We start from the raw sequence: 16921 nt of genomic DNA, 5'->3' as shown, positions 1-16921 counted from the left end.
GTTTGCTATTTTGGTAATTATAGACCCTTTCATTGGGTGAGGTCAAAGTCAAAGCTGGAGGCAAAAGAATCCTCGTGCTGGTCAAAACACTGAAGAAACCAAGCTTTCGTTCCTGCAAATTTGGTGTCAAATATCAGGTTGAGTGTGATATCCGGAGAAATAACGTTAAGTGATCGTAAGTTCTTCTGACCAAAGAAAAAGAAAAGTTGTCGTTAATAGCATTATAGCGAAAAGATTGGACCAAGGCACTCATCAAAAATCTCGGGTTGCAGTACGCACTTCAGTTAAGAGAATTTTAACGTTTATGATTGTTGCTATCGAGTCTGTATGACTTATTCTTTCGGCAAAATATCTTATTTTCTTAATGCGATCAAGAGATGCTTTTCTTAAAAAAAAAAAAAAACACATGAATGATTTAATTTATCTAATGATTTCCTTTGATTGTGGGACCAACGATTGTTTGCAATGCGTGCCTGTTTTTTTCTTTTCGACCGAAGCAGTGTTTAAAGGGCTACTGTTGGCATTTAGGCTATACGCTTACCTGAAGCTAAGAAAATAACAAGATATTTTACCGATATAATGATAAGTAATATGGACTTGATAGCAACAATAATGAACCTTTAATTTCTCTTACCTGATATGAAGTGTGCGGTGTTGATGAGTGCCTCGGTCCAATCTTTTCTTTATAATGTATTTACCCACAACTCTTTTTCTTTGAACAGGAGGGTCCACTTGGATCCTGTTACACTTCAATTTACGATCACTAACTGTTTTTTCTGACTCTGGCACACCAACGCACAACATGACGTCAAACTAGCTGCAACGACAGCTTTCTTTTCCTCTGTCTTCAGACCACCGCAAGTATTGTTTTGCCTCTAGGTTAAACTGGATTCGACACAATGTTTCCAAAGAAATTTTAATCAGTAATCAATGATAGAGTACTGGGAGGAAATACTTTAATACAATTTTTTACTTTGCTACATTATTACCCAATTGCACATTAGAATCTGTAATTGACGCTATAAAAATACTGGGGGGAAATTCTCTCATACTTTTTTTCTATTTTGAAATTTGCAAATTGAGTAAATACCTAACAATCTGTAACCGCCGTTAGTAAGAGTACTGCGGTGAATACTATTATACATTTTTCCACTTTGTTAGATTATTACTCAATCAGTAATCGGGAGGTAGAGGGCTCGTCTTGGGATCAAGGGATCCCAGTTCGAATCCCGGCTCGTCCATGTTAGATGTCGAAGTGTCCTTGCGTAAGACACTGAACCCCTAATACCCCCCAGGTTAGCGCCTTACATGGCTGCAGGGCCGCTATTGGGAAATGTGGAGCACATTGTAAAGCGCTTTGGGAAGTCATTGACCTGAAAAGCACTATATAAATGCAAGTCATAAATACAGATCATTTTATTTATTCTTTACTTTTTCGTATCCCTTTTTCCCCCTTCAGGTTTGTTCCAAGGCATGATGACGAATTAGAGCTGGAAATGGATGATCCGTTGCTGGTGGAGGTTCAAGGGGACGATTACTGGTACGAGGGCTTCAACATGAGAACGGGGGCGCGGGGGATCTTCCCTGCTTACTATGCCACCGAGGTCACGAGGGAGACTGATAGCTTTAAAGGTAAGCAAACACAAAAAGGAGACAGACTTGATGTGACTATTAATTTATGAAAGTAAAACCAAAAAATAGCCTCCCTTAGTATTGATTGTATGTTTTTAGATGTCTTCATCAAATACTAGAAATCAATGTATCCAATGAAGATTTATTTTCTTCAAGGCCAAGTGTCTATTATATAGTGAGCCCTGGTGTTGTAAAAAAATATTCATTTAAAGGTGCAGTGCAGCATTTTAAGGCTGCAATAATAACTTATAGCCATGACATGGCGGCAGAGTAACACATGGTTTGCCTGCATTTCTTACACACGCTTAAATAAACTTTTTTCATCTTTTTGGTGGTTTGTTCCGCTCCAAACAGGCCAGATGAAAGCAGATGGGCGCATTGGAAAATAAAGCTTAAGGGTAGTTTGAACTACGTTTAATGCTAAAAATTGTAAATGGACTGCATTTATGTAGTGCTTTTTAAGTCACTGAAATTCTCCTTAAGCGCTTTACAATATATTTCACACTTACCCATTCAAACACCCATAGGGAGTCAGACATGCAAGGTGGCTACCTTCTTATCGGGGGATTTAGGGGTTTAGTGACTTGCCCAAGGACAGTTTGACAGTTGGGCATTGTTAACACATATTAATAGAGAAAATAAATTTAACTTTCAACTCATTAGCTCAAGAGGTAAGTTGTCCGTCTTCCGTGTTATATGTTGAGGTGTCCTTGGGCATGACACTGAATCCCTAATGCCTTCATTGACTTGAAAAACGCTACATTTACATTTGGTCTCTCTCACCAGGATTCACACAATTTTTAATATCCTTTAACTTTCTAGAATTCATCTTTCATCGCGCAAGAAAATATGGAATTAGTTTTCCGAATTTTGCCTAAACTACAGCGACCTCTAGCGGTGATTTGAGAGTCACTCTCACTGATATCTTTTCAGAAAAGAATAGTGAATGGCTTGATCGATACCCGCTCAAGTTCCTAGGCTCGGTCCAAGTGCCCTACCACAAAGGAAATGACGTTCTTTGTGCAGCTATGCAGAAGGTAAGACTTTCCATTATTATCTTAATCTTTTGTTATGATAATGAAGCGTCTTGACGGACAATTGGTCCCCCCAGATTGCCACCAACCGAAAAATGACAGTCAAGCACAACCCGCCCTCATCGTGTGTCCTGGAAATTAGTGTGAAGGGAATCAAACTGGCGGTTCATGAGGATTATTACTCCTGTGACCGAGTAAGCCTGCATACTGACTTTTTTCTGTATGGACTAAACGACGACTCTCTGTTGCCACCTTGAGGCCGAGTTTATAATCTACATGCACTCATATCAGCAACTGTAGAATGGCGAGATTTTATTTAGAATTGAATTGAGTTTTATTGTTTTTGAGAGCAACGTAGTAAATATTGATTGGAACAAGATTTGACATGGTACTCCGTGGTATACATGTAATAAAGACTTAAAAGACAAGAAAAATACTATCAGGACAAAAGGCAGAACAAATATTTAATACATAGGGTTGGAGACATTTCCTTTTTGTTTTATTTTGTACTGTTAATTTTGTAAATTTAGTTTTTTTTTTAAAATTGACTTTATTTAGATGTTCATCACATTTTCTCCAAACTGCACATTTGAAGAAGACCTAACTCTATGGCCTTTCCTCTCCGTCAGAGTAACGAATGCAGCCACTTTTTCCAGTTAAAGAACGTCTCCTTCTGTGGTTATCACCCCAAAAACTGCAAGTAAGTCAACTGAAGTACTTGAAATAGAGAAAACTCTTCTTTTCTAACAAAATATGTAGATTTTTCTAATTAAGGTTTTTATGCGAGTCTTATTTCAAATTTTAAAAAAAACGTCAAAAATGAAAATTACAATGACACAAAGCTGGTTAAGTTGAAGAAGTGAGTGCTTTTTCAAGGTTCATACCGGTGCTTGGAATCCTTGAAAATGCTTGAATTTTAATGTTTTCAAGGATTGAAAAGTGCTTGTATTTTGGGTGAAGTGCTTGAAAATGCTTGACATTGTTGCCATGTTTCTCAACAAGTTCTCTAAAAATGCCACGGACACTGCTCTCTGGTGGTTTTGCTTTTCCTTGGCATTTTTCCGTCTTGTTTAATGGCAGCTGGTGTTGGTTTGTATGGCATCGCCCCCTAGGGGTCGGGCACAAAAAGACAGATGAATGCTACACCTTAACAGGGCACTATGAAATGCGTATCAGTTCATGGATGACATATCAATTATGGGCATTTATTATGTGCTTGCAAAAAATGTAAGCGTTTCCCAGTGATAAATTGTAAAGGGGCGGCAGTAGCTCAGGAGGTGGAGCGCTCGTCTTGGGATCAAGGGATCCCAGTTCGAATCCCGGCTGGTCCGTGTTACATGTCAAAAGTGTCCTTGGGTAAGACACTGAACCCCTAAAACCCCCAATAAGCGGCCTTACATGTCTGCAAGGCCGCTATTGGGAAATGTGGAGCACATTGTAAAGCTCTTTGGGAAGTCATTGACTTGAAAAGCGCTATATAAATGCAGATCATTTCATTTCATTTTAATGGGAAGAACTTCCTGCAACTGAAAATGTAAGCTACATACTGTATAACTCATTTTTACCGAACTCTTATATGGGGAGAGATTCGTCTCCAAAACAAATATAGTTAAGACTTATTTCATTCATTATTCGCACCGCTTATCCTCAGTAGGGTCGCGGGGTTTCTGGAACCCATCCCAGCCATCTTCAAGCAGTGGGCAGGGGACACCCTGAACTGGTTACCAGTCAGTTGCAGGGCACAGAGAGACATCCAAATTACACGCTCGTTCCCACCTAGGGACAATTTGAACCGGCCAATTAACCTGACCTGCATGTTTTTAGAATGTGGGAAGAAACAGGAGTTTTCTTACCCAAGATCTAAAAATCATTTGTTTTGATAAATGGACACAAAAAGCAAGTATATTTGTGGCTGGGCAAAATACATGAGGTACATTGGATTGTTTTTTTAATGGTACTGGGGTAATTGACAAATCGGATTGGAAAGTCCTAAAAAAGTGCCATGAAAAAGTTGAACACACCCTATTTGTTGTTTTGTTGTTCACTGCAGATATTTCGGCTTCATTACCAAGCACCCGGCAGACCAGAGATTTGCTTGCCATGTGTTTGTGTCTGAAAATTCAACCAAGGCTGTTGCAGAATCAGTAGGGTGAGTAATACTGCTCAATTAAAAATGCACCACAGCATCTAAAAAAATATTGGCCAAAGAAAAGTTAATTGTATAATTATATATATCTTTGTGTGTGTGTGTGTGTGTGTTTATCGCAATACCCTTTGTACCCTTTGTTGGCAAACACTGAGGCTGAACGTTTTCTGTAACTCTTCACCAGCTTTCACACAACATTGCTGTTATTTTGGCTCATTCCTCCCTGCAGTTCTCCTCCAGAACAGTGATATTTTTTGGCTTCCTTAGGGCACCACGATCTTTACACTACCTCCACAGTATTCCTCTGAGGTTGACATCTGGAGACTAGCTAGGCCACTCCAAAACAATTAAAGCCTTCTTAGGAAGTCACTTCTTTGTGTGTTGGGACCATTGTCATGCCAAAAGACTCCTGCTGAAAGCCACATCTCATCTTTGATGCCCTTGCTAATGGAATGCGATTTTTACTCGAAATCTCATGAAGAAGGGCCCCATTCATTCTTTCCTTTACATGGATCACTCGTCCTGGTCACTTTACAGAACAACAGCCCCAAAGCATGGTGTTTCCATCCTCATGCTTCATAGTGGGTAAGGTGTTCTTTGGATGCAATTCAGTGTTATTTCTACTCCAAACACAAGGATCTTTCTACCAGGAAGTTCTCCCAGTCCTCTTGTGGGCCATCCAAATGCTAGATGGGTCTGGACGTGTACTTTTTCAGCAGGGGCACACGTCTGTCAGTGCAGGATTCGAGTCCCTGGCGGCAAAATGTGTTACTGATAGTAGCCTTTGTTACTGTGCTCCCCGCTCTCTGTAGGTCATTCACTAGGTCCCCGTCGTGTGGTTCTGGGATTTTTGCTGTTATTGTTATGATTTTGAAGCGGACCCCCAGATCAAGTGAAATTATCAGTGGTATTAGAGCTCTTCCATTTTCTAATAATTGCCCCCACAGGTGATTTCTTTAGACTAGAAGTTTTACTGATTGCAGATTCAGTCTTCTCAACCTGTTGCTGTTCTACAATTTTGTATTTAATGTCCTTTGACAGCTCTTTGGTCTTTGTCATAGTGGAGTTTGGAGTGTGGCTGACTGAGGTTGTGGACTGGTGTCATTTATACCGATTTATACCGATACCGAGTGGAGCCTCGTTAGACCTTGTTTTACATAAAAGTTTGACCTCTTTGACAGCCAGACATCTTGCTTGTATGTAATTGACCAAATACTTATCTTCCACTCTAATTTGGGAATGGGTTCTTAAAAAAAAAAAAAAACAATGTGAATCTCCACATTTTTTTCCATATTCTGTCTCTCATGGTTGAGCTCTACCCAGGTTGTTAAATATGTATGTACATTATATATATGTATGTGTATATTTGTGTGCGTGTGTGTGTGTGTGTATATGTATATATATATATATATATATATATATATACTGTATATATATACTGTATATATATACTGTATATATAAATAATCTTTATGTTTATATGTATATATGTATGTTGTGTTTTTTGAGTGCTTACTGGTGGCTTATTTGGTGCCCAAAAAAACATTGCTAAAAAGAACAAAAGAATTGCCCTGTACTGAACCAAAATTTTGTTTTACTTTTGCATCAGTATTTTGTGTTTTTTTTAAAAAATTCAAATCATCTAAATTATCCATAATTTCATTCTTATTTTGACTTGTGTTTTTTGTTTCTTTGTTTAAAATGACAGTAAAATATACCAAAATACATAATATAAATTAATCAAAGTCTCTGTTTATGCACTGTGAAAATAATTAAGACAAAATAAATCATTCTTTGTTTTATTTTTTTTATTTTTGCTGTTTTTTTTTTTTTGCTCATTTGAATTATGTTCTATTTTCTTTAGTGCTTTTTTTTATATTCACTGTATGTTATTTCTTTTCCACTTTTTAAATACACTCAATATACTCCCAAACATTCCATTAAAAATTAAGATAAATACTGTAAAATAAAATACAGTAATCCCTCAGTTATCGCGGTTAATGGGGACCAAAACCACCCGCGAAAACTGAAAATCCGCGAAGTAGCGCCGCCCCTTCAAAAATGCTTAAAAAAAAGTATATATATATATATATATATTTTTTTTTTTTTTTTAATTATTTTATTTTATCATTATTATTTTTTAGACCCGCTAAGTTCTGAACCCGCGAACGTCGAACTGCGAAGTAGCGACGCCCCTTTTAAAAATACTTATTACTTATTATTTTATTTTATTACTATTATTTTTTTAGACCCGTGAAGCTCTGAACCCGCAAAGTAGCGAGGTCCCACTGTATAACATTAATAAAATATAATAATTACCCTGTCCCGCAAGCACTGTGAATATGAATTTGAGACAAAATAATAATTGTGACAATTTTAGTTTTAATTTTTAGTACAAATATTTTTATTTTTTTCTTATAGATCATATTTCATAAATTTATTTTTTTTGTATTTTTTTCTTGTTCAATTGTATAAATATTCCTATTTTGTTCTTTATTGTTTATTATTTATACATTTATAATTGTATTTGGTTGATTTGTATTCTATTTTTTTATTGTTGTTGCCATTTTCCCCTTCATTGTTTGCACTTCAATACAAGAATCCAGAAAAAAATGAGTGAAAAAAATTGTAAAATATAGATATCATTTTTTTTTTTTTAATGAGAAGTAGGTTTTTAAATATTCTAAATTTGTCACCCAGACTTAGAGGTAAGATCTTAAGCCCGAGCTCCTCCCCAAATCTGGGTTAGGTCTGGCCTAAAATTTCAATCATTACATTTGGGCTGGGCTTCTTTCTCGCTGACTTTTTTTTAGTCCCCCGGCGCGCTCGGCGCTGTGCTAGAGGGGGACTAAACCCATTGCACGGAAGCCAAAGAAAAAGAAACAAAGAACAATGACGTGTGGATGATAAAAATAAAAAAGTCAGCGATCTCACCTCTACCTAGACTGAACCCTACCAAATAATGTGTTTTTTTGTCGTTTTTTTAGGAAAGCCTTCCAGTTCTATTACAAAGAATTTGTGGAGTTTTCATGCCCCATCGAAGATATCTACTTAGAGTAACCTCGTCCTGCCTTCAACTACAGCCTTGTACGGTGCACTGTATCATAACATGATGTTGCATGAAGGACACACTTACAAAAAAATTGAACAAAAAAAAAAAAAAGACTTATCTAAGCAGCAAGCAGCAGGACAAAGGAAGAAGCCAAAGGAACGTTCTTGAGGCAAGAATATTATGCAAAAAATGGCATCGTGATCACCGGATGTCCGGGTTGAGCACAGACGGGGCGCGGTGAAGTAGCAGTTGCCTCCGAAGGTACAAGCCTTGTTTTACACTAGAAATGGAAAAACATCCTTGGAAATCAAACTACCAATGGATGTGAAGAGTCATCAGATGCTGAGGAGCCCTGATCAAACGGACTTGATGTATTTTTAGAACCCAGACAAATTGTGCTTCTTCACTTTTGTGTGTTTTTCAAAAAACAATCCACGCGGGACAAAAACGGAAACGAGCTCAAGCGAAGGGACGGAGATAATGGCAGGTACGCAGGAGAAGCAGAGAACTTTACTACTAGTGCCTCTTTTTCATCGTTCATCGAGACCTTCTCCGCTGTTCTCCCACCTCGCCTTTTTTCCCCACTATGTCTCCAAAGTATGAGGACCAAAATTGCCCTACTTAAAACTAAATCTAGCAAAAATCTAGATGATTTAATTAGTGAGAAATGTTAAAATGATTCGAAGTTGCATACCTTAATACTTGCATGCATGTATACATTTTTATCATTACGTTTTTTAATTTAGTATTTAAAAAATCTTAAAAGTGTAATTCAATAATAGAATTTAAAAAATAAGATTTATTTATGCAGTACTTTTTTTCATTAGGTTTTGGAATTTAATTTTAAATAAGTATTAACAATTGTATTCCAAAATGTAAAATGCAAACATAAAAAGTATACAGTCAAGAAAAAGAAGGACCAAATAATATCTAATGGATTTATAATGATAATTAATGCATCTATATTTATATATCAAATGTATATTAAATTGTTTGAATACTTTTTTATTGATATCCACACAATCTTTCTTTTTTTTTTAACCCTGTTTATTATTTTTGTGTTTTTACTTACTTATATTTATAGTACAATTATGAAAATATAAAAAAAATATAAGCACCTAAATAATAAAATAGAAGTGGAAATGACAGCCTGTTTTGTTTAATTTTTTATTATAATTTATAATTGTATATCTATATATTAAAGGTAAATATCATGTAATGATTTGTATATATCCACATAATCTTGCTTTTCTAACCCAGTTTTTTATTTTTGTATTTTCGACCTGTATATTTATTAGATTTTTAATTTTTTTATACATTTTGTTTTTATTATATTTAAAATCAAATCTTTTTATTTTTGGCAGACACAAACATGTATGGTTAAAAGAAAAAATTATAGGGATCCGAATAATAGAAATAAAAGTGGAAATAACTGCTTGGACAGCATGAAATGAAGAAAAAATACATGTGATATAAAATATATAATATAACATTTAAAACTCTTTATTAATATATCTGGCCTGGAGGGGGAACGGCGCCACTAGGTTGTTTTTGCCCAAGACACACCACAGGTAAATGTTGCCCCTAAGACCCGTGTGGTTAAGGGATCCAAACAAACAAATATGAATATATTAAATATATATTTCAATATTTTATATAATTTATTTCTTTTTTTAATTTTTATATATTTCATAGGTTTTTATTTGTATTTTCTAGTATTTTTTTTATTGGGTTTTATTTAAATTCACAATTACTTTAGATTTGGGCATTTTTGGTCCTCCATACAAAAATCGTCTAACAAAATAGCACAACTCTTGTTTTTCAGTAAGAAAGCAGAAAGAAATGTTATCCATCCATTATCATTAGCATTTATTTGAAAGAGATGATTTTATGACATTTATAATTAATGAATGTTTGTAGAGAATTTTCATTTTTGCCTGAAGACCCCTGTTAACTTCTGACAAGGAAGAAAAGCCAGACAACAAATGCCATTAGGGGGAGCTACATGAAAATTGTACACACTTGTCGTATAACTTTATTATCTGTAATTATCTGTACTAATTTATGGTTAAGTGAGTGAAATCTTTATTTTTGATTCTTTTTAGTTGTGACTTCTTTATTTAAAAATATTTTAAACAATGGTCTTGTGTCCTGGTATTATTTTTGCATCGTGGGCAGAAAATTAGGCAAAAAATGTTCAATAATACTCTTTCTCCAGATCTGGGTAAGAAGTGTCAAATGGGTCGTTCAGGGGCGTCTGGCCGTAATCTGTAATTCAAAGAATATAATTATTGGAAATGGAAAACACAAAAGCATAATCTCTAGCGCAGGGTTCACCAGCAGGTAGATACCTAACAGCACCTGAGTAGCCTGTGTATAGGCTCTGAAGATATTTTATATACGCTGCGGGAAAAACCGTGAAGTTTAATTTGGACTAAAATTTGGTCATAATGTAAGTGAACGCATCTCAGCATGGCTTCTTTTGTGTTGTGACTATAGTGACTATAGTATAGTATAGTGCAGGGGTCGGGAACCTTTTTGACTCAAAGAGCCATAAAAGCAAAAAATATTAATTTTATTTTGGGAAAGAGCCACACCATATATTATGAGACAAATTTACTAAATTGCTAAACCGGCGCCCCAGACAAAAGCTTAGTCTTCAGCACATTTATTTTTGATGATTTGATAAAAATTATGAAAAGAGAATAATGCCAGAGCCCCTGTCCCAAATTCAACAAACAGACCACTTTAAACTTGTCTCTTTCTTGCAATTACTCAAGATCGGTTAAACTCCTTTTGACCCTTTTTTTCATACATATTGGTTTCAAAACCAGATGCAAGCATTTATTTTGTAAAAACGTCACAACATTCTGAGAATAGGGAGCCTTATGTGCTTACCTTTGGCGAGAGATGGGAGGGAATGCTTGTACTTTTTGCATAGCTCCACCCATCCCTCCCACTCACCCAATCAAATGACTAAGTTCTCTTCCGGTGTTTTGGCGTATTTACAGTTCTGTGGATTCATCATAAAGTATCTGAACACTGAACACAGATTATATAGTGAACTTTTAAATAAAGGATTCTTTAGCGTTGTACAGCCAAAACGAGTTTTTTTCCCCCTTTTTTTGTGTGACACCTTGACTGTAATTTGTAGTGAAAAACGTGCCCTATATATACTGCGAAGTGTTGCCTTTGAATATAGCTTTGGTTTGTCTTTACGTGTACCTGAATAGGATAGACAACTCCGGTTTTGAACGCGATGGAGAAATTTTGCATGCAATCAAATTGGTCTCTGAGCCACAGATACTTATAGAAAGAGCCATATATGGCTCGCGAGCCATAGGTTCCCGACCCCTGGTATAGTGCCTTGCCAAAGCTGTTAACAGACCATTTTTATGGGTGTTTATTTGTGCCAAACAGTGCAAACCATTATATTAATTTCAAACTTTAACATTCTAAAGCGTTTTGCTTTTGATGCGGTGGAAAGTACACCTTGGTAATAGAAGGTCTGTACCATTAAGCTAGGGTTGGCAATCCAAAATGTTAAGAGCCATATTGGACCAATAAAAAAATCTTAACATGGTTGCATCTGCAAAAAATAATTATAGCTTAATACAAGCCGTAAAAAGAAGGCAACACATACTTTATTTATATACTGTATACATCTGTATCCATTGGTAAATAAATGTTTGCATCATGTTTTCCTCCTACAGAAACCATATTAATAACCATTTATGAAAGAGAGCCAGGAAGCCACTAGGGAGCACCAAAGAGCAATTTGCAGCTCCAAACTCTCTTATTGCTGACCCCTGCATTAAACCATGTGCATCGAGGATGAGGGTAATGTTATTCAAATGTTTTAGTTACAGTTGCATAGCCAAGTACCCATTTTGTATAAGTTGACACTAAAAAATCAAATACTTTGGTGAAACTATATTGGACAAGGAAAACGGGGTGATGAATCGCCGTTTTGATAAATGTTCAGTACACATTTACACTGTTTTCTGTACAGTGAGGTACAGGCCGCAATTAACTCACTGAACAACAGAAAGTATCCAGGAATCACAACATTCCATCAGAATTCATACGAAATGGTGAAGAGCAAACTATAGACATTTTGACAAAGATTTGCAGAAAGATCTGGCAAAAAGGACAGTGGCCATCTGTATGGAAAAAATCGCCAGTAACTATACTACCAAAGGAAGGAAACCTTCATCTATGCTCAAACTACAGAACCTTAAGTATCATCAGGCATGCAAGTAAGGTTATGCTAAAGGTCCTGCTGAAGAGACTGAAACCATAGGCATAAAACATCCTAGCTGAAGAACATGCAGGATTCAGGGAGGGAAGGAGCAGCACAGAACTGTTTTTAAATATGTGAATCCTATGTGAGACGTTTCAACAACACCAGAGAAACATCCATTACGTTTTTGTTGATTTGAAGTAGGCGTTTGACAGAGTATGGCAGGATGCTTTGTGGGGCACCATGCGGAAGTACATTATGAGCCAGAAACTAGTAAAGACAATTGAACAACTGTATGCCAATGCCAACAGTGCAGAACTTATCAATAGTACCATAGGAGCAGGGGTGTCAAACTCATTTTAACTCGGGGGCCACGCCATAGAACAAACATTCTGTCGGGGGCCAGGACTAGTAGATTAAAGAGAAAGAAAAAGAGAGATAAAGAAATAAGAGAAAGAGGGAGAGGGAGGGACAAAGGAAGAAAAAAATGGAGAGAGCGTGAGAAACAAAATATATAAAAAGAGAAGTCGTGAGAGAGGGAGAAAGAAAGGGAGAGGAAGAAAGAAATCCAAAGAAATAAAAAGACAGAATGAGAGAAAAGAGAAAAAGTGCGAAGGGTAGGAAGAGAGAGAGAGACAAAGAGCAACAAAGGAAGAGACAGAGAGACAGAGAGAGTGAAAGAGACAGAGTGGGAGAAAAGGGGTGAGAGAGAGAGAGAGAGAGAGAGAGAGAGAGAGAGAGAGAGAGAGAGAGAGAGAGAGAGAGAGAGAGAGAGAGAGAGAGAGAGAGAGAGAGAGAGAGAGAGAGAGAGAGAGCAGGCCTGCAGGCAGGCAGGCAGGCCTGCAGGCAGGCAGGCATGCAGGCAGGCAGGCAGGCACCTGGCTTTGGCAACATCAAGTTGACATATTTCAACCTGCAGCTTGTGTTTCTCTTGCGCTTCTCTGAGTGTTGTCTCGCGGGCCAGATTCAAACCCTTAGTGGGCCTGATTCGACCCGCGGGCCGCATGTTTGACACCTTTACATTGGAGAGTGGTTACAAACCCCTTCGGTGGGAAACAGGGCTGCATTCTCTCTCCAACTTTATTCAACATCTTCCTGGAGAGGATTCAGTCCGAAGCTCTGAAGCAACATGAAGGTACAGTCAGTATTGGGGGACACAGCATCACGAACCTCCGTTTTGCTGATGATATTGCCGGATTGGCAGGAGACGAACAGGAACTCAGAGATCTGGTCAATCGCCTAGACGAAGCATCAATCCAGTATGGAGTGGAAATCAACACAGAAAAAAACAAGAGTAATGACCAACAACCCCCAAGGTATCACCACAAACATCATCAACCACAAAGAGCTAGAACCTGTCACCAAATTTGAATATCTTGGAGCAGTCGTTTTAGAAGAGGGTTCAGAACTAGAAATCATGGCCGGGATAGCTCAAACCAAAGCCGGATTTGCCAGACTTAAACCCATCTGGAGTGACAAGAACATAACATTGAAATCAAAGATAAGACTCATGCAAGCGCTGGTTACTTCCATCATCCTCTATGCTTCCGCAACATAGCCTCTCACAGCAAAACTGGAAAAGAAAATTCAGGCCATGGAGATCCAATGCTACAAAACCTCTAGGCATCAGCTACTTAGCCCATGTGACCAAAGAAACGGTGCGCAACACCATCTCAGGGCACATTGGACCCTACGGAGAACTGTTGTCAACTGTGCGCTGAAGGAACCTTGATTGGTATGGTCACGTCACAAGATCATCAGGACTGACCAAGATAATTCTCCTGGGGGCAGGAGAAGACTGAAGAAAAAAAACTGGGAGGACAACATATTGGAATGGAATGGTTCCAACTTTGCTACGGGCGGAAACAGGCAAGGGACTGTCAACAGTGGAGAAGTCTGTCCAGAGTTGCGTCCTCATTGGTCCTTTGAGGACCAATGCAGTAAGGATCGGTAAACTGTTCGCTAGTGTGTTCAAAGACAACAGTTCAAACTTTCATATTTTCAAAGAGAAATCCCTGGCGCTTGAATGTTTGTGTTTTAATTATATAATAGATATTTGTCATGTAAATACAATTTAATATTAAGATTTTAAAAACAGCTACACTTTATGAATGCTAAATATATCACTATACCGTGAGAATATTTGAAAAAAAAATGCGCTCATAGTGAAGGGTCCCTTAGGTTGCTCCAATCCGATTTGAGTAAGCCACAAATTGAAGATTCAGCTGTATATTATTCGATTGCTGCTGGATTTTCCTGCAACTGGTAACCATGGAAACTAGTACAGAATTGTGATGGGTGCCGCCAGGCTGTACTTGCCTAAGACACACCATATGAGGTGGTGCCCCGAAGACCCTGGCGGTCAAGGGATCCGTGAATCGTGAGTAATATTTTAAAACCAGGATAAGTTATTTGACAAATGCATATTAAACTGTTAGGCCTTTGCGTGAATCGAGTAACAAGTAAGTAGCTCTTAGCTTCAAAAACATTGGTGATCCCTGCTTTAGAGTGAGAAGAGCTTACCGTCAGTGTCCCCAACAAATGGGTGATCATTGCTGGAGTAATGGAACTCGATTTTCAACATATCTTTGTGGATTCTGGATGCAGGGTTCACAAAAATACGGCCCCTGTTGAGGAAATGTTTAGACTGCAGATACCAGCATAACAAAGTCATATTTTTGCTGTCACCTGGGAAAAAAATGAACCTCCAAAGTTGTTGATTTTCATATATATTTTGGTATACATTGATACAGCGGTACTCGAATTATTTTTGTAAAATGTGAAAAAAATGTGAATATTTGCTAAATGATTTGTCATCTGTCCAATCAGATATTTTTTCAATGAAGTTGATCTAAATATGGAAAAACGTGATAGGATAAAAATATACTTTAAAAAATAAAGTTTGAAAACATGGTTAAAAACGTTGACAAAAACCGAAAAAATCTTATGACGAATTCATTTGGTTATAACAACATTTGTCATCCATCATCAGATAAATTGGCTCATTTGAAACCCCAATGTATAATAATTGACCACCAGATAGCACTGTGTTGTCTGGTACGAGGTCAGGTTAATGATAAACGGCCCAGTGAGGCAGCTGGCTGGTGGACAAACATGGCACCTATCTAAGAAAGGATTTCACAGTGTAAAAGAAAAACATATCTCTCGACTTGTGATTTTTTTTAAATAAAATAAATAAATACAATTTAACATTAGTATGATAGATCATGAAAATTTCCCGAGTATTCAAATTTTAAAGATAATGGGTCAAGTAAATTGATTTTATCACTAGGAACAATAAATTCTTATATGTCTTATTTTTAATCATTTTTCTTATTTAAGGACAAGTGTTGAATTTATAATCAAATAAAAGCAGGTAAAACATTTCTATTAGTGTACTCACTCGTTTCAGTTTTTTATTTTAATTCAGCTTACACGATACATGACTCAAGCAACTCAAATTCCGTTATATTTCAAATGGAATCTCTTGAAACCAAAGTATCTATTTTTCCCCCCTTTAAAATATTAAAAATAATGTTCTTACCTGTCTAAGACCGGAAATGAAATAGTTAGACCAAACAGAAGAGCAAAGATTAAAAAATGAAACATTCTTGCTAGGTCGGTTTACATCAAAGATTAGTCGGCCAAAATAAAAACTATGCCCGTGTCACGCTATTAATACAATATATTTGCACATCATAGAGCTTGAAGTCTGTGATGACGTTGATGTTGGATGACGCAACTTCAAAGCTGAACTGTGATGAAAATGATTAAAAGTGTTCAAAAGTGTAAAGGTTATTACGTTGTTTATCGCATGGAGGGTACCTTCCAAAAATAACACGTCATTGGGGCGGCAGTAGCTCAGGTGGTAGAGCGTTCGTCTTTGGATCAAGGGATCCCAGTTCGAATCCCGTCTCGCCCGTGTTACATGTCGAAGTGTCCTTGGGTAAGACACTGAACCCCTAATACCCCCAATAAGCAGGTTAGCGCCTTACATGGCTGCAGGGCCGCTATTGGGAAATGTGGAGCACATTGTAAAGCGCTTTGGGAAGTCATTGACTTGAAAAGCGCTATATAAAATGCAGATCATTTCATTTCATTTCATTTCATTTCATTTCATTAGCAAAATTGACTGGCTTGTAACCAGTTCAGGTGTTAAAAGTGTCAATAAAATTGTTCAAACCCCTGTCCATTGCCTGAAAAAAAGCTGCGATGGGCTCCAGCACCCCTCTTAGTGCGGATAAGCGTGCAGAAAATGGATAGATGGATAAGCGAAATCCAAGAAATATAAACTTTTATTTTATTTTATTTTGCTGTAAGTGAGATTTTGTATTGTGTGCACCTTTTTCCGAGTACAGGACATAACTGTTGTGCTTCTTTCCGCCACTACCGGCGTGTGGCGCTGTGAGAGGTAACTCAACATCTACCCTGAAGAAGAAATCCACTTCCACTTCCTAGTTTGTGTGGAAACATACAGTACTGTATCTCCTGGGCGCAAAGAATTTTGACATTTCTATTGTTTAATTTCTCGTGCATCCATTCAATATGGTTGGTGTAAAGAAGAGCCATTTCATCTGAAATGAAAGTGGAATAAGAGAACTTGATGCGGTTGAGAAAATGGTCGGAACGCTTTTTTCTGCCACTTTTTACCACGGAGTAAAAAGTAGCCTAACTCTTTGAAGCCCATCTTCCAAATTTATGTTAAACTTCACTTTTTTTTATCTTTATTGAGCAAATTTTTTTTACGAAATGTTTATTTTTTAGGACAAAACAATGCAGGTTACTTATACAACCCCTAAACATACTTACACAAG

General features: G+C 37.1%; 2 protein-coding genes across 4 annotated transcripts in view; one reads left to right on the top strand and one right to left on the bottom strand.

The window, feature by feature from the left end:
* mapk8ip1b (mitogen-activated protein kinase 8 interacting protein 1b) overlaps nucleotides 1–10005 on the top strand; it is a 44473-nt gene extending 34468 nt beyond the window's left edge. For both annotated transcript variants that reach the window (XM_088333859.1, XM_088333858.1), the window contains exons 7-12: nucleotides 1460–1632; nucleotides 2566–2669; nucleotides 2744–2860; nucleotides 3296–3366; nucleotides 4717–4815; nucleotides 7800–10005. In XM_088333859.1, coding sequence (XP_088189985.1) covers nucleotides 1460–1632; nucleotides 2566–2669; nucleotides 2744–2860; nucleotides 3296–3366; nucleotides 4717–4815; nucleotides 7800–7872 — 637 coding nt within the window. In that variant the 3' untranslated portion in view covers nucleotides 7873–10005. The remainder of the gene's footprint in view (nucleotides 1–1459; nucleotides 1633–2565; nucleotides 2670–2743; nucleotides 2861–3295; nucleotides 3367–4716; nucleotides 4816–7799) is intronic.
* LOC148367063 (uncharacterized) lies at nucleotides 1175–15780 on the bottom strand. Of its 2 annotated transcripts, none has more exons than XR_015850261.1 (4): nucleotides 15652–15780; nucleotides 14631–14734; nucleotides 10072–10132; nucleotides 1175–1624 (listed from the first exon to the last, which is right to left on the bottom strand). XR_015850261.1 is itself a non-coding variant. In XM_088333860.1 (4 exons), the coding sequence occupies exons 1-4, from the start codon at nucleotides 15714–15716 to the stop codon at nucleotides 8066–8068; spliced, it is 309 nt and encodes a 102-aa protein (XP_088189986.1). In that variant the 5' UTR covers nucleotides 15717–15780; the 3' UTR covers nucleotides 7517–8065. The 2 variants fall into 2 exon arrangements, 1 of the variants encoding a protein (XP_088189986.1); XM_088333860.1 differs by lacking the exon at nucleotides 1175–1624 and adding an exon at nucleotides 7517–8144.
* Nucleotides 15781–16921: the final 1141 nt, after the last annotated feature.

The sequence above is a fragment of the Urocampus carinirostris genome, chromosome 4 (assembly GCF_059441175.1).
Source record: "Urocampus carinirostris isolate Australia breed hairy pipefish chromosome 4, RoL_Ucar_1.0, whole genome shotgun sequence".
Classification (NCBI taxonomy): domain Eukaryota; kingdom Metazoa; phylum Chordata; class Actinopteri; order Syngnathiformes; family Syngnathidae; genus Urocampus; species Urocampus carinirostris.
The sequence above is the reverse complement of the archived record's forward strand: the minus strand, read 5'-3'. Positions and strand labels throughout refer to the sequence as shown.

Coding starts and splice junctions, on each gene's coding strand:
- LOC148367063 (XM_088333860.1), bottom strand. CDS start 15,716: ATGTTTCATTTTTTAATCTTTGCTCTTCTGTTTGGTCTAACTATTTCA. Junction 14,735..15,651: donor TCATTTCCGGTCTTAGACAG/GTAAGAACATTA, acceptor TTTCCTCAACAG/GGGCCGTATTTTTGTGAACC. Junction 10,133..14,630: donor ATTTGTTGGGGACACTGACG/GTAAGCTCTTCT, acceptor TTTGAATTACAG/ATTACGGCCAGACGCCCCTG.